Raw genomic sequence first — 16975 nt, 5'->3', positions numbered from 1 at the left:
TATTATCCAAATTACCTGCTACAGCCAAATTACTCCACTAATACCATTTTACACTTGTTACTATCAATGAAATAAAATTCACAATTATTCCTAATGCTGTGAATATTATGGTGATTATTTGCTTTCAGGAAATAAACAGAGATCTTCACAAATCTCTACTTTTATTATAAAAGGAACACATTTTCATAATTCAAATAATACACAAATATGTAATGCACAAAGCAAGTGTCTGCCATCAAACTCCCTAAAGGTAACTGACATTAACAATATGGAATGCATTTAATCAAAGATACACACGCACACACACAGAGTCACATAAACAAACACATACACACAATCGCATGAGACAGAGAATAAATATATATAAACACATAAATCTTCACTTGGAGTAGTTTGCTAATCTGTATTATGTAACTATAAAAAGGAATCCTGCCTAACACACACTTAAGTTTGGGAGCCAAAAGGCCAAAAGTCATTATTGAGCTCCTCCAATTTTTTACTATGGCGGTTTTAGAAAATGCAGCACCAACTTTTCTCTCTGTTTCTCACCATTTCCAGGTCATCCTCACGCTGTCTGTGAACACAGGACTGTCATCAGATTGTCACAGAACACTGTTGTCTGGAATTCATGATCTCAGTTCATCATCTGGCTTCAGCCTTTGGGTAGCTACATGAACTATCTCCAGTCAATGAGCTACATACTGAGGACTACAACAGACTGTGGGGAAGGAATTCATCACTATCATTTTGAAAATGGCTTCAGAAAGATTTGAACTATGCTATCTACTCACAAGTTCCTTAGTGCCAAGGTCAGACACTGAGCCAACACGGCGATTCACAGATTCCCAAGTTGCTCCAAGTCAAGCAAATAATTAGTGCTTTTGAGAACCATCCCGCTAGCAACAACACCCCTCCCCTCAAAAAAGAGACTCATTTTGTGCCACTAAGTTTTATTTAAAGACCATGCAATCGAATCCCAGCTGGCTTCATTGAAGCAGCAACGTAAGCAATCAGTGACACCAACTGCAATGCTATCGTTTCTATAAACAGTAATGAGTGGAGGGGGTAGGACAGTACTAGAAGCTTATGTATCAACAAGAAAGATCATTACAGCAAGAGAGATTGTCTTGGCAGATTCACAGCATCTTTCTGATTGGCACCTTAGGAAATGCAAATGTCCCACAACATTTAATGGCGTAGAAGAAATATTCGGCCATGGCATTCCTAACATTGTGCAATAAGAATAATAAGACCTAAAGATAGCAATTTCATACACGAAATAATACAAAGGAAATCTTCATCATCCTAACATACTCCATGGAAACTGAAAAAATTGATCCATAAGTACTCCCTGGATGTCCCTTTCTACCTCTGATACCAGAGCACAGAACTTGGTTTCTTAGAAGCTGGGATATTGTACCCGACTATAAATAAATGGATTCATGCTGAAGTTGGGGCAGAGGAGATATATAACATAGATAACTCGGCAGGATGGCTGAAAATGAACAAGGCCGGGTAGGCTTGAATTGAGTTGTTGGGTAATGACTTTTCAAAAAACATGCTTTTTTTTTTTATATCTGTAGCTTATTTTTATATAAACACATTCTTCTGGCAAAATATCCAGAAATACTACTCCTTTCCATTAAAGCCCCCATCTGCCCCATACCAGTACCACGTTTCGAACTTCTAAATGCTTTTCAAGTGCAGGGAGATTAACATGAATCCCAGGCAGAACTGTTTTTCCTTCCTTGCAGTGATTTTGCCATAGAGCATGGACTCAGATGAGAGGCTATTAAACTGAAACTGACTGAGGCTCCCTGGTTCTCCGTGTTGGGCCCATATCCTCTCCAGCCTAGCAGCATACTTCTTGCTTGTATTGGGCGTGGATTTATCTATTTCACCTTCCTGGGTCTTGAGTGCCTAACAGAGAATCTTGCACGCCACCAGTCCTCGAGGAATGTTTGCTAAATTAAAAAAGGGTAACTCCTGATGTCAGAGACATGTTTAACTTTCTATCCTGAGATGGAGAAGGAAGGGAGGGTGAAAAATTGTCAAGGGCTAGTTGGCATGACTCAAGCATCCTGGGCTTTGGGGAAAAGTCTGGCTTCCCTCCCCTCTCTTGCTGTGCTAACCTCGAGCTGGGCAAATGGTTGTGGGTCCCTGCCCTAGATGAGACCATTCAGCTCAATCCCTTTACCATAGAGTACTGCCCTGGTTTTCCCCATGCACACAGCTCTCAATTTATAAGCTGGGAGAAGAAAAACAATTTTATTTGGATTGCTCCTTGCAGTAGAGATATGAGCTGCCATGTTGTCTTAGTTTTTCAGGTATTGTAGCTAGGTCTCCCTTTTCAGGATATGCTTGAAGACATCAAAAGGTAGTTTCTACATCTCAGGGTATATAGTAAAGAGCCCTGGTGTTCTTAGAACCCTTGAAATTAAATTACAATATGAAATTAAATTACAATATGAAAGAATATTCTCAAACATCAGTGGAACTTCAGTACTTCATTCTTATTTTGGGGGGAAAGATAACTATCATTTAAGAAACAAGGACCTGCTATGCTCCAGATGTGCTAACTTCAAAGAAGGATGACAAAAGCACATACTTTGGGATGCTAAACTAATTACTCCAAGATTTTGACAGAAAACCAATACATCTGTTGTTTATATCCTACAGTTGAGATCATAGAGAAACTGGAAAGAACCTTAAACAGAGCCCAAATACCTACCATTAAATTGTATTATTTTAAACGGTCAAACTCTATCAATCAGGATAGGCCAGATAACAAATAGTCTTAAAGATCTAAGCTCCTAGGGGCACCTGGGTGGCTCAGTGGGTTAAAGCCTCTGCCTTCAGCTCAGGTCATGATCCCAGAGTCCTGGGATGGAGCCTGCGGTGGGCTCTCTGCTCAGCGGGGAGCCTGCTTCCTTTCCTCTCTCTCTGCCTGTCTCTGTGCCTTCTTATGATCTCTGTCAAATAAATAAATAAGATCTTAAAAAAAAAAAATCTAAGCTCCTTATTAAAAGACTTTAACCTCTCATTAGAGCTAACTGTCCATCATGAGTCACACAGTAGGGCTCATTTACTACAGACACTCAGGGACAGAGGCTGATGGAGCCACCCCCGCTTTGAACATCATCAGAAGGCGAAAGCCCGAAGTGAGTTGTGCCCTGGCTGTTCGAGTATCCACATAGAAGTGAGGTGTTGCCATTTCTGCCCATAACTCATTTGCTCATGAAGTCACATGGCCACACCTAACTTCAAGAGAATGGGGTAATGCCATCTTCCAATGTGTCCAAGAGGAAAACCCAAAATACTGGGTGAAAAGTGGTAAGATCTACTACATTTGCACATGGTGGACACTTAGCAAATAGTTTTTAGAAATACTACTATTCACCGACCTGTATTCCTGAAACAAATAATACCTTATATGTCAATTTAAAAATACTAATACTAATAAAAAAACTAATAACAAGCATTAACTTAAATTTTGTGACATTAACACTGAAAATATCAAGTAAAACAACAAAAATCCCTTTGAAAATGAACACCATAAGAAAGTGATAGATGTCCTGTGTGTTACTAATTCTTACTCAGTTTAGCTATCGAAGCAACATTGAAATACTGAAGAATTTTAAGATTATGATATAAAAAAAAAACAGCTCAAAGATTCTACAACAAAGATAATTGCCATGTATAAATCATCAATTATTCTCTAATGAAGTTTTCCAAGATTAAATAAATGAAGGCAGTTACATACTGAAATCAGCCATGTTTCAAAACTAAAATGATGTAAACAGCTGAATACATGTCTTCAAAAGGTAAATTTCATCATTTGCTTTTGATGAAGTAGATTTCTGAAGATTGAATTTGAATCTAAAATAGCCTCAATTTATAAATACATTATTTTCATTTGTTCCAAATTTGGATGTTACTTATATCCTTGAAGAAAAAGAGAAGAGATTCAAGGACTCTATACTCAGGAGTAAAGCAGAGAGGAACAGACAACAACTGTGTAATGCTATCTTTGTAGAGGATCCCTTCCTGGGAAATGGGCTTAAATCAATAACCACTTTGCAACCAAATTCTTTCTTGGGATCACTTGAGTATCTTGTAGAGTAGTTAAAGCCTAAATTCCTTAGGCACACACTAGCTGATGAAAAACTGAGTATAAGTTGGCAATTTTAATTTAGAGGGTAGTACTATACTTGAAAGTAAGAGTGTGACTGGGTTTTAGATATGTGTGTTCATCACGATTGATAAATTATTTTGGCCTGGACTGTTTCAAGGCCACATAAAGGCAACTTGATGTGATTGTACAACTCAGTCTCTAGACATGTGGTAATCCTCCATGCTACCAGTCTGAGAAACCCCTACCTGACTGAATACCACAGGACAGTTATGTCCGTATACAGAAAGAGGAGAGGAACACCTGGGTGGTCCAGTCAGTTAAATGTCTGCCTTTAACGCAGGTCCCCAGGGTCCTGGGATGGAGCCCTGCATGGGGCTCCCTGCTCAGCAGGAAGCCTCCTTCTCCCTCTGCCACCACCCCTCACCCCGCTTGTGTTCCCTCTCTCACTATGTCTCTCTCTCTGTCAAAGAAATAAAATTCTTTAAATAAATAAATAAATAAATGGAAAGAGGAGAGCACAAGGGCTGATTTTCTAGAATCGCTTAGGGTCATAAGACAAGCACAATGCTTCCCCCTCTCTCCTTGTACATGAATGCACACACACAAGCACACACACCTGTGTTACTACTATTGTAGGGACCCACTACCATAAGTGCTACCATCCTCTGTCACGTTAATACCTAAGGCAGCTTTCTCTGGAGCCTGATTGTTAGTGCAAAAATCCCTCTTTAACTGATCTTTCCTACCAAAGCGGTAAGAAACCTATAACTTTAACACCCTTCTTTAATAAAAATGCTTCTGCTTTCCTCCAAGCTAGATCTTGAGAGGAAAAGGAGCAGACAATAAAGCTATTGTTTTAATCTAGACTCTTCTTTGATCTTATGTTCTTAGTAAAGGTCCCTAATCTAGAGAAAAATGAACTTGATTCACTCTCTTAGAACCAAGAAATTAGCATTTTCCAGGTTAATGGAAGGGTCTTATACTCTGAGAAGAATTGTTCAGAATTTTAAAATTCTTAACTTTCCTTCAATAGATAGGCTCCACATGTGAGAAAAAAAAATCATTCATTTTGAGAAATGGATAAAAGAAAAGAAAAGAAAAAAAGATCATAAGATACCAGGAATAACCATAAACAACACACTTAACTTTTGTCTAAGATTTACTTATCTGAGAGAGAGAGAGCAGAGGCAGAGGAAGAGAGAAAAAGAATGTCAACTAGACTCCACGGTGAGTGGGGACCCAATATGGGACTCAATCCCAGGACTCTTGAGATCATGACCTGAGCCTAAATGAAGAGTCAGTCAGTCTCTTAATCAACTGAGCCACCAGGTGCCTCTAAGATTGTTTTCTGTTTGATAGCTCACACTATCTCCATCCTACTGAAGTAAGAAGGATTTATAAACTAATATAATGGATAAATTAGATATTAATATTTGATATTGTAGAGGAAAGACAAGAACAATAAAACATTTTACTTATACTAAGAAGCTCAAAAGTTAGTAATGATTATTTTGCATTTAACTCCATTTATTTAATAAAACCTAAAGAAAATATTGAAATGCTTACTAATTACAAAAATTTCAGCAATCCATTAGAAGACTCTCTTAACCTCTTAAAACAAATTATGTCACTTCTCCCCTCGATTTCCCTCGATTGTAAAATAGCAGGGAAGAAGCAGCTGGTATAACATTCTAACACAGTTCAAAATATTATTATACTTCTCTTTAGGTAGGTTGAAAAATAATAAAATTGGACATTCCAGCTTTATTCTTAAAAATGTGCTCCATGACAATGTATCTGATGTCTTCACCTCATTTTGTATTCATATACTGGGAATAACAGCATTTCACACAGAATTGCTATGATGTCATGCTAATGGTACAAGTTACATGAATGGAATCATGTTAAAATGGAACACAAAAATAATAATATCTAAAATATACTGAGCACATTATATATGGAAGACTCAAAGTTCTCAAAATGATGACTGGCATATAGTTAGAGCTCAACATATCTTTAGCCATTAGCAATTCATTTAATCTTTACCACAATGTAAGAAATAAGTACTATTACCATGGTAATTAACATGTATGTATAAATTGAGGAATAACAAAGTCATGTATGTTGTCCCAGATCATAAGCTGAGGAAGGCCACAATCAAACAAAAGCAATGTAGTTCCCAGAAATAATCTCTTAGTAATGCTGTATATTACCTCTGGCTGTGGAAAGGGTATGAAGGAAACTTAATCTTCATTACTTGTGACCATACCATTTTACAAGAATTCCCCTAGAGTGATCATCCTCTAAAATACCAACCATCCCACTAAGTAAAAAAAGCATATATAAAAATAAAGTACAACGTTGTTCAAAGGACTGCATGTTAAATCTAGGATTAAACAAGATACAGGAACCAGGCTAGAGCTATTATTTCCACTTTTTTTCAAATAAAAATACTAAAGATCCTTAGTAATTTTATTGAGACTCCTTTATAACTAGGTCTTCTGACTCTAAGTCCCATGATTTTGCAACAACTTATGCTGCCCCATCACATATAACTTCTACTTGGATTTGTTAATATATGAGAGACTGACTCTGCATGCAAATTAATGTGTTACCTAATTTTACATGGGGTAGACCCCTATCTTTATTACACACCATACCTAAACTTCTTTCAAATCTAGGAAACATATATCCAAGTTGCAATCTATTCATGTTTTATTTAATGTAGACAAGGAAGATTGAAATAATTATCAACATACATCTCAGTTGACTTCCTGAAATATGTATTTTCAAAATACAAAACCATAACATCAAACGCATTAATTCAGAATATAGAAGTTGGATATCTTTTAGCACTAATAAATATGGCGGCAAAAAAAGACTGTGTAAATAATCTTATGAATTGAGCAAAAGTAAAAATAAAACATCTCATTGCTGATTTCATTTCAAAAGTGTATTCTCGTATTTCACATATAGTTAAATTACCTAATTAGTTCTTTTAAAATAGTTTTACTTTTCGTTCAGAGTGGTGAGTAATCAGAGAGTCAAAGTTTTAGAAAAATAATGAATGATATCTATATATACTCTAATCTTTCCAAAATATAATCTTCATAGCTCTAGAACAGGGTGAAAATAGGTATGTATCCAAATGAATCAGCTCCCCCAGAATAGCAACTGAAGTTTTATTTAAACATGAAACCTATTATAATATTGTTAAAATGTTGACTACTAAAGTTACGTGCAATTTATGAACAAAATAAATATTTTACAAAGAGACACTTACTTAGACATACTAGAGGAACCTTTCCCTCTCCTCACACCGCTCCCCTCTCCATTTGGGAAAGAGAAAACCAAGACACAAAAATGGGATTAGCCCTTGCAAGGTTAATAGACTTAATCACTTTAAAGGAAACTTACACCTTAAAAAAGAGAGGGAGATGCACAACACAAAGTGGCGAAACAGCACCGCATATGGCTTCAGCAGAAAAGAATTTCACTTTCTTGATTTTAGTTTAGGGTTTTGTTTTGTTTTGTTTTCATTTAAATTTTTAATTTCGCAGGTCATTAAAAGGGCCTGATTTTCTTTATTTCCCTCACTGGACCTTTCCTGAGGGACCCGGTTGGTTAAACCCAATACTAATTGGGACTTTCCTGTTCCAGCACCGAGGACAGAAATTGCTTATCTCCAGGGTGAAGCTACTCTCTGCGGAGGGCCAGAAGTCTACTTCTCTGACCAAGGAAGAAAAAGAAAAGATACCTGGCTCGCCAGCCACTTGTTTAAAAGTCCCCTCTCCTGCCGAACGCACCAGCAACTTCTCAAGAGCAGACACTGAGCAACTCCAAGTCGCACGCCGCCCTTACAAGTCACAAGGAGAGAGCCGCGAGGAAGTGCGAAAGCAGGTCACTTTTTTATCAGCACCCCTCTGAAAGAGACCCGCGATTCCAGTTCAGGCGCTGCGCGAGAGCTAGAGCGTTCTACAAAGCGCAGATGGCTTCAGGGATTGGGGCGGGGGGGACAAAAAATACCCAACCAAACAAACAAAAAAACACCCCCGAAGACAGAACGGGCGGCGGGGCCATTCTCTCGCCCCAGTGGGGAATGCCTTCCTCCTACCGCTGACAGCGCAGAATAAAGGAGAGGGAGGCGCAGGGAGCCAGGAGGAGGAAGGGGTGGGGGCATGGGGGCATCTGCAGCGTCCTGGGGCTCAGGAAAGAACATTTTCTCACCACTTAGGCTGTTGCTGGACCTCAGGCTCCTTCCACAGAGACACTGCAGCATATGCACTCCTTTCTTCAAAGAAAGCTCAAGAATCTTCATGGAGAGGCGCGTGTGTGGGGTTCGTCAACTCCCCGCCCACCTCCGCTAATTGTCCAACCAAACGGCGGCCTGTCTTCGGCAGCCGGGTCCCGAGTCCATGGTGCGCGCGTCCCAGGTGGACAGGGAGCCGGGGCGCGGGGCAGGAGCGCGGCGGGCGCCGCGGCCCGGCAGGGAGCGAGGAGGAAGTGCCGCTCCGCTGGGGGCAGCCCCGGGGGAGCCGGCAACGCGGCCACACCCCAGTAAGCTCGAACGTGACTCTTTGGGACTTCCCGAAGGAAGCGGCAGGGCCGCGGGCGGGAGGGTGAGTGGACGGGCCACGCGAGGGACGTCGCCGTGGGTCGGTGCCCCTTTCCAGGGGCCGGCGCCCGGAGGGACGAGAACAGGGTCCCGAGCCGGCCCTGGCCCTCTAGATCTGGCGGCGAGCCCGCGGCGTCCTCCCGTCCAGTGCCCCCACCGTGCAGGGTTGCGGGGCGCCAAAAAGGGCTCCGCGGGGCCCGGCGGAGCTAGTCCGGAAGGCAGCGCTCCCGCGGGCTGCGCGCCTGCCGAGGGCGACTCCGGCGTGGGAATCCGGCGGAAGGGAAGCGCCCGCAGGAAGGGCTGGACCCTGGAGGCTGCGGAGCGTCAGAAGCGACTCCAGGGAACCGGGGGGGCTGGGGGGGGGGGGTGTTAGGGAGGCGGGGATGTGGAATAAAGAAAGCTCTTGGGTGCGGGCCAAGAGAGCGAAGGTGTGCTTGGGCACAGCGCGGATGTGGGAGTCTGGACACCTGGATTTTCTGACCAGGGCTCCGTGACCTTGGGTATGTCACATACCACAATGGGCGCAGAGCGGGAGAGGGTGTGGAATAGAGAACTGCCAACTTCACGATTGACCCCTTGGCTTCCAGTCTCTTGAAAAAGCTTAGCACAAGTGCAGCGGGGTGGAGGGAGGGTGGGGTGGGCAGGGGCGAGGGGGGCGAAGGGGCTGAGAGGAGGAGGAGGTCGAGTGAAGCCAGAAGGATGGGAAGGCCTCAGGTGGGGATGGAGAGGCAGATGCGGCGGGAAATCTGAAAACAAGAGATCTTCTCTTTGGTGCGATATTCTGGTGGCTTGTTTCTGCCAACTGGCCCCAGAGACGACCAGTGAGTGAGCTTCTCTGTGGGTTTACAGGTATTGATTTTTTTTCTTTGTCAGCAGCCTCTTTGGCTTTGTTGGTTTGTGTACTCATTCTCAGAGGCCACCAATGCCCTTTCGGAAGCCTTGTGATTGAAGCATACAAAGAATGCGGACTATGGGGCCAGACTCCACTCTATCTGGACTCTCAGGACAAGAGACCTTATGGGACAGCGATACAGCAAGTGATTAAAAGCACAAATGCCGGAGACAAGCAGCCTATATTCAAATTCCTACTAGCTGTGTGACCTTGAACAAATTACTTAACCTCTCTGTGCCTCAGTTTCCTCATCATTTCCACACTGAATAAGAGAGTTAATAATAGCATCTACCTTATTGAAGTTTTTTTTTAATTGATATAAAGTAAGTGCTATAGTAGTGTTAGCAATTATTGTTATTCAGCCCCCCACCTGTAGGGTTTTTGATAACTTTCACTTTTCAGCAAACACCTGCCCACATACCAGTGTGGGCATTTCTGCTTGAAGGATTCAGCTAATAGACTAAAACCGACTCCACAGATAGTTCATTGCACAAGTCCTTTTAGAAGGTTTATCCTAACATTGAGCCAAAAACTTAACTTCGTTTTCTTTCTACCCACTGTCCCAAAGCCACTAGCTAGTTACCTCCTCCTTGCAAAGGAGTGAAAATGGTTTTCATCACCCCTTTCTTCTTTCCGTTTTCTAGGCTAAACCTGCACAGTTCCTGTGACGTTTCCTAAAGGTTGAAGCTTAAGGTTGAAATTGCCTGGAGAAATACTCTTGCAAAAGTCTCTTCCTTTTTCTTCTCAAAGATAGCAAAAGAAAGAGATAACCTGGAGGGCCTTTTGAGCGCACAGCCCCTGCTGGTTCCACATTCCCTAACTCCTTTCAGAATAGAGCTCCAGGCAAGGTCATTTGCTGCTCCAAGTCTCAGGTAGATACCCTCCTTCTAGTTGCTTCTCAGCCGCGTTGCTCAGTGAGATCACCAAAGCTCTGTAGACTCCCAGGTCCTTGATGATCTTGCAAATCCACTGAACTGTGATCACTGGGGAGGTTCTGAGGCCCCGGCAACCTGGGCTGTGGCCTTTGTCTTCCCAGTTTCTTCCGGAATTAGTGAGAAACTTGGCTCATCTGGGGATTCTGCCCATAGAAATTCCCCATAGAGGGAGAGGCAATTAGCAAAAGGAAAACATCTAAAAATAGCCCTTCATGCTGCAAGCAGAGGCAGAGAGTTTTCCAGTAGAGCTCTCCTGTTCTGGAACCCAGTGCCTAGAGCTGTTTCTTTATTTGACAGAAATGCTATTCCTTGAAATGTAGCAAAGGAATAGGATAAGGCCTTGGTTCCCACAAGGAACTTGAGCAGAGTGAGCAGGTTCATGTGTGATTTTAAAATGCACCTGATGTCCAGAGCATCAATTTTCATATTTATTATGAGCCTCTCTACCTTCCTGGCAAGGCTACTGCAAAGATTCAGTGAGGTAGAACATATGAAAGTGTTTTGACTATTCTGTTATCTTTGCAAGACCAGGTTCTATCACTCAGTGACCGGGGTTCTAGGTGCTCCTTAATGGTCTAACATAGTGACTCTTCTATTTGATTATGGGAAGAATTTATGTGTGAATCTTTCCTCTCCTCAGTAGAATTGCAAACTCTTAGAAGGCAAGACAGGAAAGCCAACTCTGTTACAATTAATATTCAGATGGCTTGCTTCTGTCTTGTTTAAGGCTGTCACAGTGATTCTTAAAGTGAAGCGTATTCATCACGAAGAAAATGGATCGTCACAGTATTTGGGAAAAAAAAAAAAAAAACAATCAAACTGGGGATCGCATTTACAGATTCTTGTCCATTACAGAACTCTCAGATGATCGCAGATGAAACCAAAGAGAGCACATAACATTGTAATGTAAATATTTTCCTATCATATATTATTGACATCTGACCAAAGTAGGTATAAAAGGGAATGAATCACTGGAGTTTTATTACTGAGACTTAGTTTAAAAAAAAAATAAAGTTTCTTCCTCTTATCAGGACTTTGATACACATGCTTGTTAAAGCAACTCCTAACATAATATCAGGTTCCAGTTAGGCACATAGATAGAATCTTTCTAAAGTATATTGGGCAGTACTTAACTCATTTCTACAAGTACCATAATATCCCAAAACAGGACAAAACAAAACAAAGAATCGTAGCCACGAGCACAATGGATGGTAGGAAAGTGGCACATTTTAGGTTAAGCAAAACTGCCAAACTTTCTGCTACGTAATATTACATAAGAATCAAATTTTTTACTCGCAATTACATATTTGTATTTTAAATTCAAGATGCGTTATTACATAATGACTAAATTTTAAATTATATTATCTGCTTCTAATTAGGATGTTTAAAGTTAAGCATTCTCTCTATTTTCTTATTGACTTTGGGCCAACTCTGCCAAGGGATTCACCAGTGTGGTTTCAAAATGAAACAATTTATCACTTTCTGAGGAGGACCGGAAAATCTGATACATAATGATAGATGAACTTGTTTAAATTCTTAGTATCTAAATTTTTCCTTTGCCTAGTTATTTAGTCAGTTTGTAGGAGTTTATAACTGTATGAGGTAGTTCTGAGATTTTTAAGTGGTGATTTATCTGAAATATTTTTTGTTCATATTAAATAGGAATCTATCGACTCTTGGCTTCAGCTGCGTAATTAATCAGTATATTTATCCTCTTGGAAGCTCACACTGAATTTGTAATAACATATTCAGAATTTTGTCAGGCCCCCACAATTTTAATGAGTATACTCATTAAAAAAAGCAACTTTATTTCCACAGAGAAACCAAGACAAAAAGTAAAAGATAAAGACCAGTATGATAGCTAACATAGTATCTTAGTTCTGTATTATAGGTACAGTCTAGTAACTGCCAGGGTAAAAACCAGGCCTGTATTTCATGTCTTAGAAATACGTTCAAATCCAATTTTGATAGGCAACTACCATAAGCTAAATGTTTTCATCCCCACTCCCTAAATTCACATGTTGAAAACCGAACCCTCAAGATATTGGGAAATGGGAGTCTGGGGAGGCTTTACCATCATGCATGGGATTAGTGCCCTGATGAAAGAGACATTCGGGAGCTCCCTCTCCCCTTTCACCATGTGAGGGCATAGTAAGAAGATAGCCATTTGTGTGCTAAGATGTAGGTCTTCACCAGACAGCAGAGATGCTGGTGATCTTGATCTTGGACTTCCCAGCCTCCAGAACTGCGAGAAATAAATGTCTGTCATATAAGTAACCTAGTATATGGTATTTTCTTGTTAGAACCAACCTTATTAGATAATGCGGCAAAACCAGTCACTAGCAGCTAGCTTACCTAATTTATGACCCACATTAACCATTTTTTAAAAAAGACCACATACATGGGGTTTTTATTTGTATTACCTTCTTCCTCTTATTCTTTTTTTTATCCTTCTTCTCCAAACTTTTAGTTTGAAATAAATCTAGACTTCTAGTGAAGTTGCAAAATAGTAGAGTTCATGTATACGCTTCACCCAACTTTTAATGTTAGAAACTCACACAGTCAGGGTACAATTATCACAGCTAGTAATCTCACACTGGTTCTATGCTATTCAATAAACTGCAAAATTTTGAAATTTCACCAGGTGCTTTGTTTTGTTTTGTTTTCCCCTAATACCCCTTTTCTGTTCCAGAATCCAACTTGGATCACTTTGCATTTAATGTGTCTTCTTTGTCTCCTTCCATTTATGACAGTCTCTCAGCCTCTTCTTGCCTTTCAGGACTTTGACACTTCTAATTAATACTAGTCAAATATTTTGTGGGATTTCATTCAATTTGAGTTTGTCTGATACTTCCTAATGATTCCTATAAGACTATTCATTTTGGCGAGAAAGCCACATTAGCCACGTTCTTTCCTTTCTAGTGCATCGTGACATGATGTCAGCTTGTGATAACAGTATCAATCATTTGGTTAAGGTAGTGTCTGCTGAGTTTCTATACTATAAAGTTACTTTTTTTTTTTCATTTATGCTTGATAAATCTCTTTTTAGGCAGGGCAGGGCAGAGAGAGAGAAGGGGAGAGAGAATCTTAAGCAGGCTCCACACCCAGCACGGAGCCCAACTCAGGGCTCAATCTCACAACCCTGAGATGATAACCTGAGCCAAAATTGAGAGTGGGATGCTTAACTGACTGAGCCACCCAGGTATCACTAGTTGATAAATCCCTTGACAAGAAACTTTGAGGCTATGTTAGTATCCTGTTTCTCCTCAAACTTTCATCCACTGATTTATAGCATCATTTGATAGATCTTGCTTGCAGCAGTGATCATTGTGCTGTTTTCCTAATAGTGACTTTGTATTTTCCTCATTCCTTCTATAGTAATGGGAATTCTTCTGTAGGAACTGTACCTTCTCTTCCACGTATTTATTTATCCCATTATTTATTTGTATCAGTATGGCCCCAAGGATGTTTATTCTATGGGTCATAATCCAATACTATCATTACTTTGTAGCTCCAACTGTCCCAGCCGTAGCCACTGGGAGATCCTTCTGGTTGGCTCCTGTGTCCTTTTAGTAAACAACTCCTTAATTTTCTGGCACTACAAGATGTTTCAGGTTTATTTTTCCTGCACCAGCTCTGGAATCAACTAATTTTCTGAGTCCTAGATGTTTTTATTGGAGAATAGTATTTAGGAACCAAAATCTGGGTGGTAAGTTTGCTCATTATTACTGACATATCATTGCTTCCAGACTCTCTTGGTAGAAAGAACTAGAAAATATACATATATACAAACCCACACATACTCACACATCCTATATGTTGAAACATCTCACTATATAAATCAATAGAAATATCTGTATGTATCTGCATGTGGATATATTTATATGTAGGTGCATCTATGTGTTGATGTGTAATAGGTAAATATCTACATATAGGTACAGAGATAGAGATAGAACAGAGGCAGAGATAGAGATGATGATCACTTACACCTATGGTTCCAATCAAACACAAGTTTTGTTTGATTCTTTGCCCTTTTCTTATTTGTAATTTCCTTTTCTGACCATGAAAAACTTTTATTACTTATAATGTATTCACTTTTTATTCATTCCTAGAATACACTTAAAGTTGTTACAGTCTTCCTAACCAATACTCTTAGGAGAAGTGGAACCTCGTCAGAGTACAGAATTTATCCATGGCTGTTTCTGTCTTTAACCTTACAGTATCCAGTCAAAATATCATTTCCATACAAATCAAAAACCACAATGAGATACCACCTTTTGATACCGGTTGAGTCCTGATTTAGGACCGAGGATGTGATCTATTCTGGAGAATGTTCCATGTGCACTAGAGAAGAATGTGTATTCTGTTGCTTTGGGATGAAATGTTCTGAATATATCTGTGATGTCCATCTGGTCCAGTGTGCCATTTAAGGCCTTTATTTCCTTGCTGATCTTTTGCTTGGATGATCTGTCCATTTCAGTGAGGGGAGTGTTAAAGTCCCCTACTATTATTGTATTATTGTTGATGTGTTTCTTTGATTTTGTTATTAATTGGTTTATATAGTTGGCTGCTCCCACGTTGGGGGCATAGATATTTAAAATTGTTAAATCTTCTTGTTGGACAGACCCTTTGAGTATGATATAGTGTCCTTCCTCATCTCTTATTATAGTCTTTGGCTTAAAATCTAATTGATCTGATATAAGGATTGCCACTCCTGCTTTCTTCTGATGTCCATTAGCATGGTAAATTCTTTTCCACCCCCTCACTTTAAATCTGGAGGTGTCTTCGGGCTTAAAATGAGTTTCTTGGAGGCAACATATAGATGGGTTTTGTTTTTTTATCCATTCTGATACCCTGTGTCTTTTGACAGGGGCATTTAGCCCATTAACATTCAGGGTAACTATTGAGAGATATGAATTTAGTGCCATTGTATTGTCTGTAAGGTGACTGTTACTATATATGGTCTCTGTTCCTTTCTGATCTACCACTTGTAGGCTCTCTCTTTGCTTAGAGGACCCCTTTCAAGATTTCCTGTAGAGCTGGTTTGGTGTTTGCAAATTCTTTCAGTTTTTGTTTGTCCTGGAAGCTTTTAATCTCTCCTTCTATTTTCAATGATAGCCTAGCTGGATATAGTATTCTGGGCTGCATGTTTTTCTCATTTAGTGCTCTGAAAATATCATGCCAGCTCTTTCTGGCCTGCCAGGTCTCTGTGGATAAGTCAGCTGCCAATCTAATATTTTTACCATTGTATGTTACAGATTTCTTTTCCCGGGCTGCTTTCAGGATTTTCTCTTCATCACTGAGACTTGTAAATTTTACTATTAAAATTTAGTGTGGGCCTATTCTTATTGATTTTGAGGGGCGTTCTCTGAACCTCCTGAATTTTGATGCTCGTTCCCTTTGCCATATTGGGGAAATTCTCCCCAATAATTCTCTCTAGTATACCTTCTGCTCCCCTCTCTCTTTCTTCCTCTTCTGGGATCCCAATTATTCTAATGTTGTTTCGTCTTATGGTGTCACTTATCTCTCGAATTCTCCCCTTGTGGTCCAGTATCTGTTTGTCCCTCTTTTGCTCAGCTTCTTTATTCTCTGTCATTTGGTCTTCTATATCACTAATTCTTTCTTCTGCCTCATTTATCCTAGCAGTGAGAGCCTCCATTTTTGATTGCACCTCATTAATAGCTTTTTTGATTTCAACTTGGTTAGATTTTAGTTCTTTTATTTCTCCAGAAAGGGCTTTTATATCTCTCGAGAGGGTTTCTCTAATATCTTCCATGCCTTTTTCAAGCCCGGCTAGAACCTTGAGAATTGTCATTCTGAACTCTAGATCTGACATATTACCAATGTCTGTATTGATTAGGTCCCTAGCCTTCGGTACTGCCTCTTGTTCTTTTTTTGTGTGTTGAATTTTTCCGTCTTGTCATTTTGTCCAGAGAAGAGTATATGAAGGGGCAAGTAAAATACTAAAAGGGTGGCAACAACCCCAGGAAAATATGCTTTATCCAAATTAGTAGAGATCCCAAATCGTGAGGGGGGAGAAAGTGGATAAAAAGAGGTTCAAAAAGGAAGAAAAAAAAAGAAGAAAAAAGAAAAGAATTAAAAAAAAAAGAAAACACCTAAGAAAAATATAAAAAAGAAAAAATATATGTATTAGATAAACTAGTAAAAAATCGTTAAAAAAGAAAAAGGTAACAATTAAAAAAAAATTTTACCCAAAGGTGAGAAAAAAAAACAAAAAATGAAAAAGAAAAAAATTAAATTAACCGCAAGACTAAAAAAAATCACAGGGAAAAAGCCATGAGTTCTGTGCTTTGCTTTCTCCTGCTCTAGAATTCTGCTGATCTCCTTGGTATTGAAACCGCACTCTTTGGTAGGTGAACTTGGTCTCCGCTGGATTT

At 39.9% G+C, this 16975-nt stretch overlaps 1 protein-coding gene across 4 annotated transcripts in view; it reads right to left on the bottom strand.

Moving 5' to 3' along the window:
* The window catches only part of FGF12 (fibroblast growth factor 12), a 586791-nt gene that overhangs the window by 381489 nt on the left and 188327 nt on the right, over positions 1–16975 (bottom strand). Inside the window, exon 1 of one of the 4 annotated variants that reach the window (XM_059163130.1) lies at positions 8363–8967. The exons of 2 other annotated variants lie outside the window; for them this stretch is intronic. In XM_059163130.1, the coding sequence (XP_059019113.1) occupies positions 8363–8453 (91 nt within the window). In that variant the 5' untranslated portion in view covers positions 8454–8967. Of the gene's footprint in view, positions 1–7892; positions 8024–8362; positions 8968–16975 lie in introns of those variants that run through there. One more of the 4 variants, XM_059163133.1, reaches the window with a different exon arrangement.

The sequence above is a fragment of the Mustela lutreola genome, chromosome 2, assembly GCF_030435805.1.
Source record: "Mustela lutreola isolate mMusLut2 chromosome 2, mMusLut2.pri, whole genome shotgun sequence".
NCBI classification, from domain to species: domain Eukaryota; kingdom Metazoa; phylum Chordata; class Mammalia; order Carnivora; family Mustelidae; genus Mustela; species Mustela lutreola.
Note: the sequence above shows the minus strand (reverse complement) of the source record. Positions and strands in the feature narration are given on the sequence as shown.